This window comes from Triticum aestivum, chromosome 4D, assembly GCF_018294505.1.
Source record: "Triticum aestivum cultivar Chinese Spring chromosome 4D, IWGSC CS RefSeq v2.1, whole genome shotgun sequence".
In the NCBI taxonomy this organism is placed as follows: domain Eukaryota; kingdom Viridiplantae; phylum Streptophyta; class Magnoliopsida; order Poales; family Poaceae; genus Triticum; species Triticum aestivum.
The window spans coordinates 428,796,348-428,811,455 of record NC_057805.1 but is presented as its reverse complement, the minus strand read 5'-3'; the positions used below and the strand labels follow the sequence as shown (position 1 = coordinate 428,811,455).

At 45.2% G+C, this 15,108-nt stretch overlaps 3 protein-coding genes across 3 annotated transcripts; 2 read left to right on the top strand and 1 right to left on the bottom strand.

Moving 5' to 3' along the window:
- Positions 1–1,693: 1,693 nt before the first annotated feature.
- On the top strand, positions 1,694–3,845 carry LOC123100194 (uncharacterized). Its single transcript, XM_044522157.1, has 4 exons — positions 1,694–2,020; positions 2,664–2,892; positions 3,116–3,200; positions 3,294–3,845. Exons 1-4 carry the CDS (start codon positions 1,770–1,772, stop codon positions 3,608–3,610), a joined length of 882 nt encoding a protein of 293 aa, XP_044378092.1. The 5' UTR covers positions 1,694–1,769; the 3' UTR covers positions 3,611–3,845.
- A 490-nt stretch (positions 3,846–4,335) lies between these two features.
- Positions 4,336–7,987, bottom strand: LOC123098370 (peptidyl-prolyl cis-trans isomerase CYP65). Its single transcript, XM_044520340.1, has 11 exons — positions 7,689–7,987; positions 7,276–7,338; positions 7,084–7,187; positions 6,856–6,947; positions 6,670–6,759; positions 6,502–6,577; positions 6,016–6,377; positions 5,661–5,917; positions 5,151–5,442; positions 4,803–4,910; positions 4,336–4,711 (listed from the first exon to the last, which is right to left on the bottom strand). The coding sequence occupies exons 1-11, from the start codon at positions 7,814–7,816 to the stop codon at positions 4,508–4,510; spliced, it is 1,776 nt and encodes a 591-aa protein (XP_044376275.1). The 5' UTR covers positions 7,817–7,987; the 3' UTR covers positions 4,336–4,507.
- Positions 7,988–8,064: 77 nt separating this feature from the next.
- Positions 8,065–10,645, top strand: LOC123098371 (uncharacterized). Its single transcript, XM_044520341.1, has 5 exons — positions 8,065–8,393; positions 9,508–9,652; positions 9,743–9,813; positions 9,903–10,106; positions 10,239–10,645. The coding sequence occupies exons 1-5, from the start codon at positions 8,142–8,144 to the stop codon at positions 10,326–10,328; spliced, it is 762 nt and encodes a 253-aa protein (XP_044376276.1). The 5' UTR covers positions 8,065–8,141; the 3' UTR covers positions 10,329–10,645.
- Positions 10,646–15,108: the final 4,463 nt, after the last annotated feature.

Genomic DNA, 15,108 nt, shown 5'->3' with positions numbered 1-15,108 from the left:
GTGTGAGTAGTAAAAAAAGATACAGCTTCGATATTCAGTTTGGTGCTAAAACTTTAAAAATACGTATTTGTGATCATCTAACTTGCGTTTTCGTACAAATACGGTCACTTCGCTCGTATTCAGTCGTATCTCGCACTTATGTGGCACGCCCACCTGACTATGGCCCACTGTCAGTGACTGGAAACAGCTTGTGCAATGGGCGTTTTTTTTGCGTAAGCATCGCTAACTCTGTAAAAAAATTTTGCAGGAATAACTCTGTACTCAATTAAAAATAGAGAAATGAGAATGAAAAGGAGGGGCGGGGATTCAACTCCAGACCTCATATACAACGAGCGCACTAGCAACCACTGCATCAACTACATGTTCGTGCACGTACATAGATACAGTCTAGTTTATAACGGAAACAGGTCTATTTGTCGTATTTTTTCCTGGGTTTTGGAAAAAAAATCTTAGCTTTTATCATCAAAACATTTCAAATGAGTTCAAATGAAAAAAATGTGTCAAAATATATAATGCTTAATGCACAACGTACAAAACCTTTTCACAAGCGAGAATATTTTCGGAAGGGGCCGGAAAAATGCGGGTTTCATAATATCACAGACATTGCAATTTTTTCGCCTGAAATTTAAAAATGAATTTTGATTTCAAATATTTTAACATCTAATATATTTAGTTTAACACAAAAAATTAAATAAGTTATCAGAAATTTTGTCTAGGTTAAAAAAATCAATACGAGTAGTTGTCGTGGCCAAAATATAAAACTTAGTATTTCTCTTTATATGCACTAACGGATACCTTGGCGTAGTGTTTAGCTCCTATGCTTCCACGTTCAAGGTCTACAGATTGATTCTGTCGCTCCTTTTTTTCTGCAAAATTATTCATGCGTCCGTGTTACGAACTTCTGTTTGACCCACTGACAGATGGGCCCTAAATTAGCCTAGTTACCAGGTTAGCCTAACACGTTGTTAGTATCCTACTGACTAGTGGCCCCAGCTCTAAATTACCCATTAGACAGTATGAGCCTCTTTATCTGATTGACGGACACAAATTTGACTGGCTGTTTGGTCTAATTAAATAAATTTTAGTTGTGCATATCCACTGTCTTCCAACGCCAGTGGGATGGATATGCGTCTGAGTGTTTTATTAACCCATCCTGGGTTCGAACCTCATTTGCCTGATATTTTTTAATTATATTTGAGGCCTTTTGTGGGTAATTAAATATATTGCAAGGGAGTTCTCTAAAAAAATCTGGCGTGTTAGGGTCACCCAATGTTTGTGCACTCCTAGCCACGGACAGGTGGGCCTCCGGTAGGCACCGTATTTGCACGAGAACACAAGTTGAATTATCATAAATTCGTGTTTTTTAAGTTTTAGCACCAAACTAAACATCGAATGCAAGTTATGTGACTCCTAGTGATATTACCTTAAAAAAAGTGCGTGCTCCAGTTTGGCCCGGTGATTTTGGCCTGTTTAATCTCCGAGATAAGCGGCGTGATTCCCTACGCAACTAACTGCCCGCCGCGTATCAGCAAAAGGATTACGCCCGTGTTGCGCAAGGACTCGACGTGGACGGCCCCCTCGTGCACCGCGCCGCACCCCATCATCCGTCCGTTCCAGGATCAACGGTCCAGATCCCGCGGCGCCCCCCTAATCACCAAGCGACCTTCCCTGACCCTCCGCGGCTATTAAATACCCGGTCGCCGCCATTCTACCCGGGCTTTGATCGATCGAGTCGATTCTCCCGCAGAGCTTGAGAGAGATCGGAGGCGATGGGAGGCGGCAGCATGGGGATCCGCGCGGCCGCCAGGGCCGCCTTCATCAGCGGCTACCGCTCCGCCTCAAACGCCCGCCGCTCCGCCCTGCCCTCCTCCTCCTCCGCCGCCGCGGCCGACACCCGCCCCGCGTCCACGGCCACCACCTTCGACGATTGGTACATCCCCGACCGCGAGGTGTTCGGCCCCGTGCCCTCCCACGAGGAGGCCATGGCCGCCACCCTCGACCTCAGGGACGCCTTCGAGATGTGCGCAGCGCTAAACTTTCCTAATTACTTGTTACTTCTCCTTCCGGTCTCCTTTGTTTTACTAGATTGATTAATGTCATGCGGCCAAACTGGTGATAGTTTGATAGATATGGTTCATGTCCATGAAGTTTTAGTTGCAAACTGATGCGATTGCACGTCTGGTTGTTAGGCAGTGACAAAGCCCTATATAGTGGTTGACCCTGTTCTGTTCTTCTTTTTCATTAGATTGTTCTTATCTGTTGTCCGGTGTAAGACCAAATTGGTATCAGGAGCGTTCAGCATTTTCCCGATAGATTCAAGATTTTTTAAAATTTAGGCACCCTTCATGTTTATCTCTGACGTTCCTGCCCCCAAGTGCTCGTTTGCTGGAATCGTGCCATCAGAATTTTGATTCACGGAAAATCACGCCAATGCTTGTTTAGGATTTCCATTGCATGTTCTGAAAGCATTGTCTGATCCAAACCCTAGAAATATCTCCACGTGTCAATCATGTAGAGTTGTTCTTCCAACCATGTCATACAATTCTGTATTCGATTAGTTTCCTTACTGTACCTTTTCATATGTATGCCGCTTTGGGCCTTTTGGCTTGTGTGCCAGATGTTGTGTTTGCTAACAAACTGATGACTTGTGTTCATGCAACCAGCGCCAAGATTGATTCCCATGGTGGCCGCCTGGATATCTCCAAGACACATATCTCCCATGATGGCCTTGATGATCCCACAAAGGTTGCTCAGGAAACATTTCAGGATCATCTCCATTCAGAAGCATCTAAGCATGAAGAGCAGCATGACAGTTTATCCGTTGCCTCTGGATCCTCCTCTGCACGTGTTATTGAAGCCTTCACCATGCTACACGAGAGTCCTGAAGCTCAGGTAATTAAGCTCCAACTTATACTGAAGGTGTCAAGGCAAGGTCACCCTAATGATGTGTTGTGGAGTCATGCTTTTTTCATTTCTTCCTGCTAGCATCAGAAGATAAGTTTATTTCATATATTGTCATAATGTCAGCCCTTTTTTGTATTCATGCAACTTCAGTTGGCATTAAGTGTAAACAACTCAGCATTGTTGTTTATTTACGGTTCTACTTGGGCTGCAGGATGTTGTTGCTTCGCTTGCTTCTGATAAGAATGTCTGGGAAGCTGTGATGAAGAATAAGAAACTTGTGGAGTTTTACAAGACAAGTAAGCGCCCAGCCATCATTTAATACATCTAATTCAGTTAACCATTAGAAAAGTATAAGTAATAACTTGGTTCATGTATCTTCCCGTTCTCAGACCTCAGCGAGTCATCAAGTGTCACTGACGAAGCTGAGCTGAGCGACGCCGAGAGCTCGCAGAGCAGCAATGGTGTCGTCTCGCCGGGAGACGCATTCAGTGATTACATTCAGATGATGAAGGCGTTCGTGTCGGAGATGGTGACGAATCTTTCGAGCATAATGCAGGACCTGGTGGCCACGGCGGACGAGGGCCAGAGCAAGGGGATGTTGAAGACCCTAATCATCAACACCAAGAAGGATTTCACAAATGGCCCGTCGTCCTTCGTGCTCCTGGCCATCGCGTCTATTCTGGTCGTTTTGCTCAAGCGTGCGTAGTTTTCAATAAAAGTAAGGAGCTGGCAGAGTGGTTGTTCGGAGTTTAGTTTCGTTTCAGCTTTTTGAGCCAGACAGGATTTCATCTTCTTTTTCTACTTTTTAGTTCATCAAATGGTCGATTCTACGCGCTGTACAGGTCGACGTTAAGTCCTTTCAAGGGTTTATCTGGTGGCTGTGTGTTCACCTTTGGTGAACATGTTCTGCAAGATGGATAATATGATAGAGTTTAGTTTTCTTTTGGACTCGTGATAAATTTAGTTGTTACTGCAACTTTCTATGATCTCGTTCTGGTTTAGCCATGTTTCAAGATATTCTGGTTTAGCCACATGTACATATCTGTGCAGTGCTCTAGGGTTATCCCAACATGCCTGAGTATCTAAGTTACTCTATGTGGTAAGGTTGGTAAATAACACCTACACAACAATATTGACAGGTTTTTTGTAGGTGAACACTATTAGTTAGTTTTACAGATATAACAACAGCTGCTAAGCTTGGCGAAGGCGTGTGCACCTCGTCCCGTGCCTCACTCATTCGCCTTTCTATTAACATCATTCTGAGTCATTTGACTTTCTACTAGCATAATTCTTAGCGGAACACAAGATCTGTATGCGCACATCTAAAGAAAATATCATACGTATTATGCATAAATGTTTATGCGGCTCTTGCTCCAGACAGTTGTGTTTCACTTAATGTTAATAGAATAGACCATTGGAAACATTTACTCAAGTACTGAGCATGCGTGTTTGACTAAGATGTGGATTCTGAAAAATCTGCTGTGAGCTGCGAGACCGCATTCTGGACAGTTAATACACTATCATAACATGGGCGCATATGCTCAAATGTTACAAAGTTTCAACCTGCTGTTTCTTCCGAGAAGAAAGGGGAAATTCACGTCATCTACCATCCAGAGAAATCTTTGAATTCTACACTAGGAGCACTCGCTTTTCTCTTCTTGCTTGAATCATCTGCTGTGGCGGCATTTCCAGTGGCATCAGCAGAGCCAGCCGTCCGAGCCTTGAGATACTTGCCAACTCCACCACCAGCGCTCGTTGAAGCAGAAACACCAGTCCCTGGGTTGCTATACCATGACCCCACCTTATCCTGGATTAATGCAAACAAAATGTTAAAATCATCAGAGTAAATGCAAAGAGGCACTGGAATCTAACTGAAACAAGATGCAAGGCAGCATTACATGATCTTCATCCTTGTTCTTCTCCTCCTCCTTTGCCTTTTCTTCTTCCTCGTCTGGTTCCGTGTAAGGATTCACAAATACACTAACTTTCAGTAACTTTATTTCCTCCTGTTAAAAGTTAAAAACCAGAAATACCATGTCAGATGTTTCTATGCCGAAAACAATACATAAATTATACCTAAAATATTATGAAACACAGTGCTTAAAAGACAAGTGTACTGCAGTTGTGCCAAAGTTAATGGCCAAACGTTTTGTGGCCACAAAATCTTATTTGAAAAAAAGCATAAGGTATTTTCATTTCAAAAATAAAGTAAAAAATGCAGATGAAACTAAAACAATCATACTAACCAATGGGCGGTCGTCATCATCAACAGGAACCTTTTCCATTGCTGAAAGATTGTGCAGACCACCAACCACCATGCCAAACACTGTATGTTTGAAATTTAAATGTGCCGCGGACTTGTATAAGATGAAAAACTGCGACCCGTTGGTATGGGGCCCAGAATTCGCCATGCTGACAACACCTCTTCCTGAATGTAGCAGCTTTGAATTCAGTTCATCCTTGAAAGGTTGACCACCCCATATGGACTCCCCTCCGCTTCCTGTGCCAGTTGGATCACCTCCTTGAATCATAAAGTTTCTGTAAAAAGGTAATGATCAAACCAGACAACATTTAGATATATAGCCATAATCATGTACTCCCTCCGTTCGGAATTACTTGTCACAAAAATGGATGTATCTACAACTAAAATACATACATAATTTCTTGGACGAGTAATTCCGAACGGAGGGAGTGTAAAGAAGGGAATGATTGAATGGACACGATTTATATACGGCTAATAGAATAGGAGAACATACTTGATGCTACGATGGAAGATAAGACCATTGTAGTAACCATTTTCACAATGTGTTAGGAAGTTTTCACATGTCCGAGGAGTAATATCACAATGAAGCTCCAAATTCAAATCACCATGGGTGGTATGCAACTGAACATATCCTTTCTTTTTTGGATTCCTTTCAACTTTAACATACTCAAATTCATTTTTGGTAACGGGGTCATAGGAAGTCGACGTGAAAGAACGTGAAGCTGCTCCAGTAGTGTAACGACTTTTAACCTGAAATCACCGAATCAACTCCATAAGACAAGCACCAACTACACAAGTAACAAAAGGTCTATGTAAATATAAGACATAAAGATGAGATGAGAGTATACCAATTTAGCATTTATAGGATCCCGATCCCCTGCCCTGTGCATAGCAATTCTAGCAGCAGTTTTCTCAGCAGTGCCAGATTTTGCTGCTGCTGCGCTTCTGCCATGAACAGAAGCCGAAGCAGCATCCACAACACTGAATGGTTGAGGAGGTTTAGGTTCTTTGCTCGATTTTGAGTCACTCTTCTCTTCTTTTGCTAAAAGGACAGCCAGTGCGGCAGCTCTTTCCTTTTGAGCTTTCTGTCCTCCCCCACCATGCAGAAAAGCTAATTTTCCTTTTTCAGTCCCAAGTTCCTTCATCATTTGCTTAAGATCACCGGCAACATTTATGTTGTAGGTTGGATCATCTTTCATCCGCTGCAACTCTGCACAGAAGTTGGATAGTCAGACTACATAAGTAAATCTACATCAAAAGGAAAGATTACATATGTTAGATACAAAACAGCCAACACAAAATAAGTAAAAGGGAAAGAGGATGCATAATTGAACCTTCATCATCAAGTTTGAGGCCTTGTCTAACATGATCAAATTGCCCTAGGACCTTGGTATCAAGCGCATTTGGATTCTACAGAAGTTCAGAAGGCAAACAGCATTAGGCTAGGGTATTAATTGTCAATAAGACAATGAGTAATATATATTGTCCTTCCAGACAGCTACCTGAATTGTTATCAAGTCCTTTCGTGCAAAGGGCTCATCGGTTAGCAACTCTTTCCAATTCTTTGGCTTAATGTTAAGCTCCTGGATTGCCTATGAGCACAAAGCAATAATCAATCAGCTATGAGCATACCAAATTGACCACCTGAAAAACACTATTATATAAGCTAACCAAAGTCTAAAGCCCACCTCATAACAGAAGACGTTCCCCGTAGTCTTTACAGCAACTATATGCGTGAATTCTGTGAAAACTTTATTTAAAACAGGACACTGGAACTCTCCTGCATGAAAAGAGTAAATATTAACATAATGGCACCAGAAGATCAACTAACATCAAAGGAATTTACTACTGTTCATTCGTGCAGTTCTATTTGGTTCAGGCTACATCGACTTTTTCATGCCATAGATTTAACTCACCGTCTGTGTTCTTGTGGAAAGTGAGAGGAATTAGATCCTCCTGCTTCAGCACTGCTCCAGTTACCGGATGCTTCCCGAATTTTTTAATATATGGGATTATGCTCCTACATTCAGAAGCAAGAAATAAGAATCCCAACCTTGTCAGCTCTCCTACCAATAAGTTATCCAAAGAAGAACAACCTAAGCACTTACATCAAATCGAAGACGCTTCCATCTGCCGTACACACCGGATCCTCAAATGGCAAGAACGTGAGCCTAATATCCAATGAAATGATAATCAGTGGCTGAAGAAGAGGGATTAACTTTACTTACTAATCAACTGCTAATGTGGCTAAATTCGAATCGTATGAAGGTCAATATCCAGAGCTGAATTTGAGCATTTGGAGCTTACAAAGGTAACTAACTAGCTTAACTAGTGGCATATACCAACTAAAAGATCCACAAAAAATAAGTTCATGCCCTAAGGAAGAAACCCTATAAGCTCAAGCTCTCCCGAAATTCGAATCAGAATCCTAAATTACCAAGAGAACAGAAGTAAGCAGGCAAATCTTCCAGCAAGGCTGGTGCGGGAACAGGGGAAGCGGGCAGGGAGAGTAGGCAATTACGCGCAGCAGTAGAAGGGGAGGCGCTGGAATGGCGCGATGGCCTCCCTGTTCTTGGCGCCGCCCCACTCTGTCGCCCACTCCGTGGCAGTTATGAACATCCGGTCCTTGCTATGCTGCTTCTTCCCCATCTCCGACTATCCTACAAGCGCGGGCCTCCGGCCGGTGGTGCGGTTGCCCTGCCGGGCGGTCGGGTTTCGCCGGCGGCGAGGTGGGACGGCGAGATTTGACGACCGCAAGTGTTGGGGTCGGGGAAAGAGAAGGGAATAGTAGGCGGCTGGCCTATTCGTCAGCGGCTCAGCCCGTGATAGAATAGAACGAACACGGCTCGAGCCGCGGGGGTCGGTGCGAAACAGGTTAGGCCCGGCCCAGCTCAACCCAGAGCACAACCGGCCCAAAAGCAGAGCGCAAGTGCGCACCACCGGCCGAGCGAGCTGAGTCGATTCGAGCAGCAGGATGGGCGGCGGCGGCGGCAGCAGCGGCAGCCCGACGGCGAGCAGCAGCAGCGACGATGACGGAGACGCCTCGTGGAGGGCGGCCATCGACTCTGTAGCTGTAGGGGGCTTCGGCTACCCGTCGTCCAACGGCGCGGCGAAGGCCGCCTCTGGCGGCGGCGGCGGCGTCGAGGAGGACAGCAACGGGCTGGAGCAGCCGCCGCAGGATGAGAAGAAGGCGCAAACGCCTGGGCTCAAGCTGTACCAGATCAAGGTATCTTGCTTTCCACGTTCGCCCCTTGCTTTAGGCTTGCTAGCTGCATAATATCAGGCGCAAAGCTTTGGTTTCTTCTGCTCCTAAATCAGTGCTGCAGCTCATTGCTTGACATGGTCTTTGGTTTTGTTGTTCTAATTCAGTGCTGTTTTCAAAGCTTGATGCATACTTCATTCGTCCTGTGGTCCGTGGACGAACTAGAATTAGCTGGTTCACCCGGATTAGTCTGGGTTAACATAGTGAGTTAGCAATAGCAACTGCATTTTTGCTTCAAATGTACTGTATCTTCGGGTGAAATATATCAGTGTTACCAGCGGATGCACATAAGTAGCTACACTCTTGCAGAGTAGCTATGGTTGGTAAATTGAGAAAACCCATCATGTTACCCCATAGACTGAAGTTTTGGATATAATCAATCATGTTCCACTCCATATAGGATGTGTACTGCACCATTGCCATTTTGGAGGTTTTCTCGCTTGTTGTTTGATAAAATGCCACAACTTACTATGCCGCCACCCAGTAAAAATCAATTTTGTCAGTACCCAGTAAAATAAAAATGAACTTGCTTTGCCGCTAGGAAATAATGTCCCATCTTGCATTGCAATCGATCCAATTCCCCTTATTGCTTTCACCTTTTGGTAGATGCCCCGTTCCATATGTTAAATAATTTCCGGTGGGCCTCCAGATCATCGTATTAGTTTCTGTTGGTACCTGTCCCAGCCACAAAGTAAGTTCATCACTTGCATGATCCTTTTAATATGCAGTAGTTTGCAATTACACCATGTGATTTACATTCTACATCTACAGAATTCTGTACCGTTTACTTGCATGATCCTTTCAGAATGTAGTAGTTCATCACTTCACCTGGCAAGCCTGATGAGCAACTGGAAAAAGCTGGCACAATGTTGCCCTGTATTCACCATTCAGACCTGCCAGTTTACAACTATAGTATAACCATTTCACTTAAACAAAATTTTCCTGTTTAAGTTTTTTTTTTCTCTGCCCTTCATTCAGTTGTTCTTCTGTTTATATCATTCTTTCTTTTGGTTAGGCATTAGGAAGTCATACTATGTTATGCATTATGATCTTACAAACTTCATTTGATTTGTTTCAGGTAAGAAATATGTTGGACGATATGTTAGAGAAAAATCTCGAAATAGTGAGGAATCCTTGCTTGAACTTGGCTGACCCCGAGGAAACAGGGGGAGGGATAAAGTTATTTAAAAAGGCACCTCCTGGCATCAGAATGGATGCCGTAGGTATGTCGTGAATGTGATTATCTTTAATAATCTTGGTGGATAAATCCTTTCATGATGATAATACATATTCATGCTAATGTTTATTTCTAGATAAATACCATGTGCAACTCAAGAGACCAAAGATTCTTCCTGGGCCAGAGGTCGACGAGAAATCAAAGAAGGTTTGATATCTATTTTCACAATAATCATACATATGCATGTGAGCTTATGGTCGTATGTTTTACTTATCGTACTGCGACCCTGATTTCAGTTCAGACATATGCTTCAGTCTGTTGTTGTTGATGGTAACGACGTACTTGTTTCCGCGAAAGAAGCATCCCAAATATCATTGGCTAGAATGGAAGCTAGAGAAACTGCAGCAAAGACCAAAGCCAAGAGGGAGGAAGAAAGGGTGAACCAGCTGAAGAAGGTCAGGGGAGAGAAATGGCTTCCTTCCATTGCTAGTAAAATGAAGGTAAATAAGTGCATACTTTAAATCACTCTTCAACGGCTAGTTTGGTGGTTTGTTGTTGTACAACATCGACCAACATTTTGTATTGACAGATATATGATGCCAGCATGCATTATGTTCATATTGTCTCTGCAGAAAGAAAAATCTTGGGAGCAATGGCAGGAAAAAAAGCTCAAGAGCAATGGCAGTAATGGTGGATCATTTCAGCTGGGCCGCATATGCTAATCTTTTAGGCCATCTATGGGGGCACCCTTTTCCGGACGCCACAAGCCCACAATTGCTTTGATAACTTCTATTTTGCCATTTATCCATTTGACGATGATGGTCGACAAGAGGATTGAATTGGATGAAAAGATAGAATGTTGGACTGACGATTTTGTTCTAATCTAGAGAACGTAGCTTATCAGTACCTTCTCAATTTTTGTAGCAAAATTATGTTATATTCCAGGATTGATACGCTTGAGCAGTCTCTGCCTCGCAACTGGGGCTGAAATCTAAGCCTGTGACGCCCGGATACTTAAGCTACAGTGAACCTCTGCTAATCATGCCATGTCACCTCGATTACTGTGGCTAATCTCGTGTTAGTTCGAAACCGATTCGAATTCAAATTCAAAATCAAGTTAGACAATAATTTTTTTCAAATATTAAAACTAGAGTGTTCGAAATGTAGCAAATAAATCATAGATAATTATGGTGGTGAAACCTTATTTTTATAAATTATTTAAATGCACTAAAATAAATAAAACAATATCTTAAACAATTAAATAAATGCCTTTTATATTTAGTAAAATACTAAACTATTTTATTTGGGTGCCATAGTTAATATGGCAGTAGTATAGTTAGTTATACTAAACTAGGAACTACTTTTATCTTTTTAAAATTGAAAATAAATTAGAGACTAAAAGAAAACAGAATAGGAAAATAAGTAAAAGGGAAAATTAAACAAAAAAAAGCCCAACAAGCTACTGTGCGGGAGGGCTCTATGTAGCTATAGTGTTTCGGCCCAGCCCACAAAGGCTTTTCCCCCACCTCTGTACAGTGCAGAGGAGGCCATGGTGCTGTGCACGCACACACGCCGTCCATGCTGCCGATTGTCGTCGTGTCGATCATCTGGAGTACCATGGAGATGGATAAGAAGACCCCCGACCCCACAGACAAACCCTAATCGTCACTTATCCTCTCGCGCTCTCTCGCTTTCTTTTGTTCGTCTCCCGAAGCTCATGGTCGTCGTTGCCGCGTCGATCCCGCGGCCACCGGCATCCCCGTCACCTGAGAGCATGCCCTGGAGCTTCAGCGCCTCCGACTCCATCGACTACGTGCATCAGTTCGAGCTCAGACGCCCTGCTGCCTCGCCATCCGTCATCTTCTCCGCCCTCGCCGCCACATCTCGTCGTCGAGCCCGTCGCGTCCGGCCACCCCCACGCTCCCCGACCTCGCCATCGGACTTGCGTGAGCATCCCCCCATTTCCCCCTTGTTCCTCGTCTTGATTCGTCACCGTAGATGCCCCCGCGCGTCGCTGTTCGCCATGGCCGGAGCCCCACTTCCGCGCATGCTCGCCCGCTCCTGTCGCGTGTCCGCCGCGAGCCGGCCCTGTTCCGGCACGCCCGCGCCTCGCCGACCGCGTGCTGGCTCGCCCGACCGCGCGTCCACGCGTGCCGCGCGCGGCCCTGCCGCTGCTCTGCTGCTCCTTGTACTGCTGCTGCTTTGCTGTTTTGCGCTGCTGCCTCCTTGCTGTTGCCGGCGTGCTGCCTACCTGCTGCTTTGCTGCTCCTTCTGCCTGCTCCTACCCCGCCGTTGTTGCTCGCGTCGTAGCCGCCGAGCCCACGTGCATCTCTGGGTGCTCCTGTACGCTCCCGTGCCATGGCCATGGCTTAACTGTGCTATGTGCACGGCCGTGTGTGAGGCCGGTTGGCTCTCTGTACATGCGGGCAACCCACTTAAGTAGGGCCTAATTAAAAGATAGTTAGTGGTACTTAGTGATAAGTTAGCTTGTAGTCCATGGCATGTGGGACTCCCCCTTGATTAAATTAGTTAGTTGTTTTATTAATACTTATGACAATGACATGTGGGTCACATCCACTGTTGACCAGTCAAATTGGTTGGTCAACCCAACCCATGGCCCCCCTGTAATACACACCAGCTAGCACAACACCATGTGACAAAAGTATTTAGATATAAAATTTCGAACTGAAATATTTTAGAAAATCCTTAAAACTTTGAAAAATCATATAAAATAAACCGTAACTCGGATGAAAATATTTTGTATATGAAAGTTGCCCAGAACGACGAGACGAGTCCGAATATGCAGTCCGTTCGTCCGCCACACATCCCTAGCATAGCAAACACGCAACTTTCCCCCTCCGGTTCATCTGTCCGAAAACGCGAAACACCGGGGATACTTTCCCGGATGTTTCCCCCCTTCGCCGGTATCACCTACTACCGCGATTGGGCACACCTAGCACCACGCATTGTCATGTCTTCCATCGTCATGCTTATGTTTGCATTATATTCATTGTTTCTCCCCCCTTCTCTCCGGTAGACTACGAGACCGACGTCGCTGCTGGTGCCCCGACCGACTACGTTGTTGACGACCCCGGCTTGCGAGAGCAACCAGGCAAGCCCCCCCCTTGATCACCAGATATCGCCTATTCCTTCTCTATACTGCTTGCATTAGAGTAGTGTAGCATGTTACTGCTTTCGGTTAATCCTATCTGCTGCATAGCCTGTCTTTTCTACTACTGTTGTTACCCTTACCTGCTATCCTACTGCTTAGAATAGGATGCTAGTTTTTTTTCCATCAGTGGCCCTACATTCTTGTCCGTCTGCCATGCTACTACTGGGCCGTGATCACTGCGGGAGGTGATCATGGGTATATACTATATACTTTATATACATGACACATGTGGTGACTAAAGTCGGGTCGGCTCGTTGAGTACCCGCAAGTGATTCTGATGAGGGGGCTGCAAGGACAGGTGGCTCCATCCCGGTAGAGGTGGGCCTGGGTTCCTGACGGCCCCCGACTATTACTTTGTGGCGGAGCGACAGGGCAGGTTGAGACCACCTAGGAGAGAGGTGGGTCTGGCCCTGGTCGGCGTTCGCGGATACTTAACACGCTTAACGAGATCTTGGTATTTGATCTGAGTCTGGCCATTTGGTCTATACGCACTAACCAACTACGCGGGAACAGTTATGGGCACTCGACGTCGTGGTATCAGCCGAAGCTCTTCTTGACGTCAGCGACTGAGTGGCGCGCGCCGCATTGGACCGTAAGCTCGCGCTTGTATTAAGGGGGCTAGGTCTGCTTCCGGCCGCGTACGCAACGTGCAGGTGTGCAATGGGCGATGGGCCCAGACCCCTGCGCGCATAGGGTTTAGACCGGTGTGCTGACCTCTCTGTTGAGCCTAGGTGGGGCTGCGACGTGTTGATCTTCCGAGGCCGGGCATGACCCAGAAAAGTGTGTCCGGCCAAATGGGATCGATCGTGTTGGGTTATGTGGTGCACCCCTGCAGGGAAGTTTATCTATTCGAATAGCCGTGTCCCTCGGTAAAAGGACGACCCGGAGTTGTACCTTGACCTTATGAACACTAGAACTGGATACTTAATAAAACACACCCTTCCAAGTGCTAGATATAACCCGGTGATCGCTCTCTAACAGGGCGACGAGGAGGGGATCGCCGGGTAGGATTATGCTATACGATGCTACTTGGTGAACTTACCATCTACTCTCTCCTACATGCTGCAAGCTGGAGGTGGCCAGAAGCGTAGTCTTCGACAGGATTAGCTATCCCCTCTTATTCTGGCATTCTGCAGTTCAGTCCACCGATATGGCCCTTTACACATATACCCATGCATATGTAGTGTAGCTCCTTGCTTGCGAGTACTTTGGATGAGTACTCACAGTTGCTTTTCTCCCTCTTTTCCCCTTTCTATACCTGGTTGTCGCAACCAGATGCTGGAGTCCAGGAGCTAGAGATCCCGAGGATGATTCTACATGGAGTTCGGCTTCGAGGAGTAGTTAGGAGGTCCCAGGCAGGAGGCCTTGCCTTTTCGATCGTTGCTACTTTTGTGCTAGCCTTCTTAAGGCAGACTTGTTTAACTTATGTCTATACTCAGATATTGTTGCTTCCGCTGACTCGTCTATGATCGAGCACTTGTATTCGAGCCCTCGAGGCCCCTGGCTTGTATTATGATGCTTGTATGACTTATTTATGTTGTAGAGTTGTGTTGTGATATCTTCCCATGAGTCCCTGATCTTGATCGTACACATTTGCGTGCATGATTAGTGTACGGTCGAATTGGGGGCGTCACAAGTTGGTATCAGAGCCGACTGCCTGTAGGAATCCCCCTTTCTAACTCCTTGGCCGAAGTCGAGTCTAGACATTGCAAACCTTTTACTAACATGGCTGTGTGTCTTACGGGCACACGTCGCCATTGGGTGGTAGTAGGATCTTTTATTCCTCAACCTATACTCTGGGACTCTGACATCTCTTCTATTCGGGTTAAACGATTTTACTAACTCTGACTCTAGGTTCTCGATAATACTTTCTCCCGGAGAGCCCCGTATTACAGATGATCGTCTGCTGCACCAGAAGAATCCGTAGATACTCTCCGATGTTCTCTTGAGACTTTATGGTGTCGCTTTTGCAATTCCCTTCCATCGATAAACCCCTGTGGATAACCACGTATACTTGCCATTCATACAAAGCTTCCCAGTGGATCTTGTTATTACAAGATACCCCGAAATTCTCTCTGTTGCTCCAAGAATCCTTTGAGCTTACTGCCTTGCTGTTCTTTGCCACATGAATACCACTATGGATAATTTCTAGCACTCACCGGATATTTGCTCATCCCCAGTTGATTCATGTATTTCACAAAAGTCTTCAAAATACTATTTGAACTTCCGAAAATCCTGAGTAGCCTATTGCTCTTGAAATTCTTACTTGCTTGCATTATGGTTAATCCCATAAGTCTATAATCTTATTGGCATCTCTTGTCATTATCATT

Bases quoted from the DNA above. Each gene is read 5' to 3' on its own strand.
- LOC123100194 (XM_044522157.1), top strand. From the start codon at position 1,770: ATGGGAGGCGGCAGCATGGGGATCCGCGCGGCCGCCAGGGCCGCCTTC. The intron at 2,021-2,663 runs GTGCGCAGCGCT...TCATGCAACCAG, and splicing joins CTCAGGGACGCCTTCGAGAT to CGCCAAGATTGATTCCCATG. The intron at 2,893-3,115 runs GTAATTAAGCTC...CTTGGGCTGCAG, and splicing joins ACGAGAGTCCTGAAGCTCAG to GATGTTGTTGCTTCGCTTGC.
- LOC123098370 (XM_044520340.1), bottom strand. From the start codon at position 7,816: ATGGGGAAGAAGCAGCATAGCAAGGACCGGATGTTCATAACTGCCACG. The intron at 6,948-7,083 runs GTGAGTTAAATC...CTTTTCATGCAG, and splicing joins TTTCCACAAGAACACAGACG to GAGAGTTCCAGTGTCCTGTT. The intron at 4,911-5,150 runs GTTAGTATGATT...AACTTTTAACAG, and splicing joins ATGATGACGACCGCCCATTG to GAGGAAATAAAGTTACTGAA.
- LOC123098371 (XM_044520341.1), top strand. From the start codon at position 8,142: ATGGGCGGCGGCGGCGGCAGCAGCGGCAGCCCGACGGCGAGCAGCAGC. The intron at 8,394-9,507 runs GTATCTTGCTTT...GATTTGTTTCAG, and splicing joins TCAAGCTGTACCAGATCAAG to GTAAGAAATATGTTGGACGA. The intron at 9,653-9,742 runs GTATGTCGTGAA...GTTTATTTCTAG, and splicing joins CATCAGAATGGATGCCGTAG to ATAAATACCATGTGCAACTC.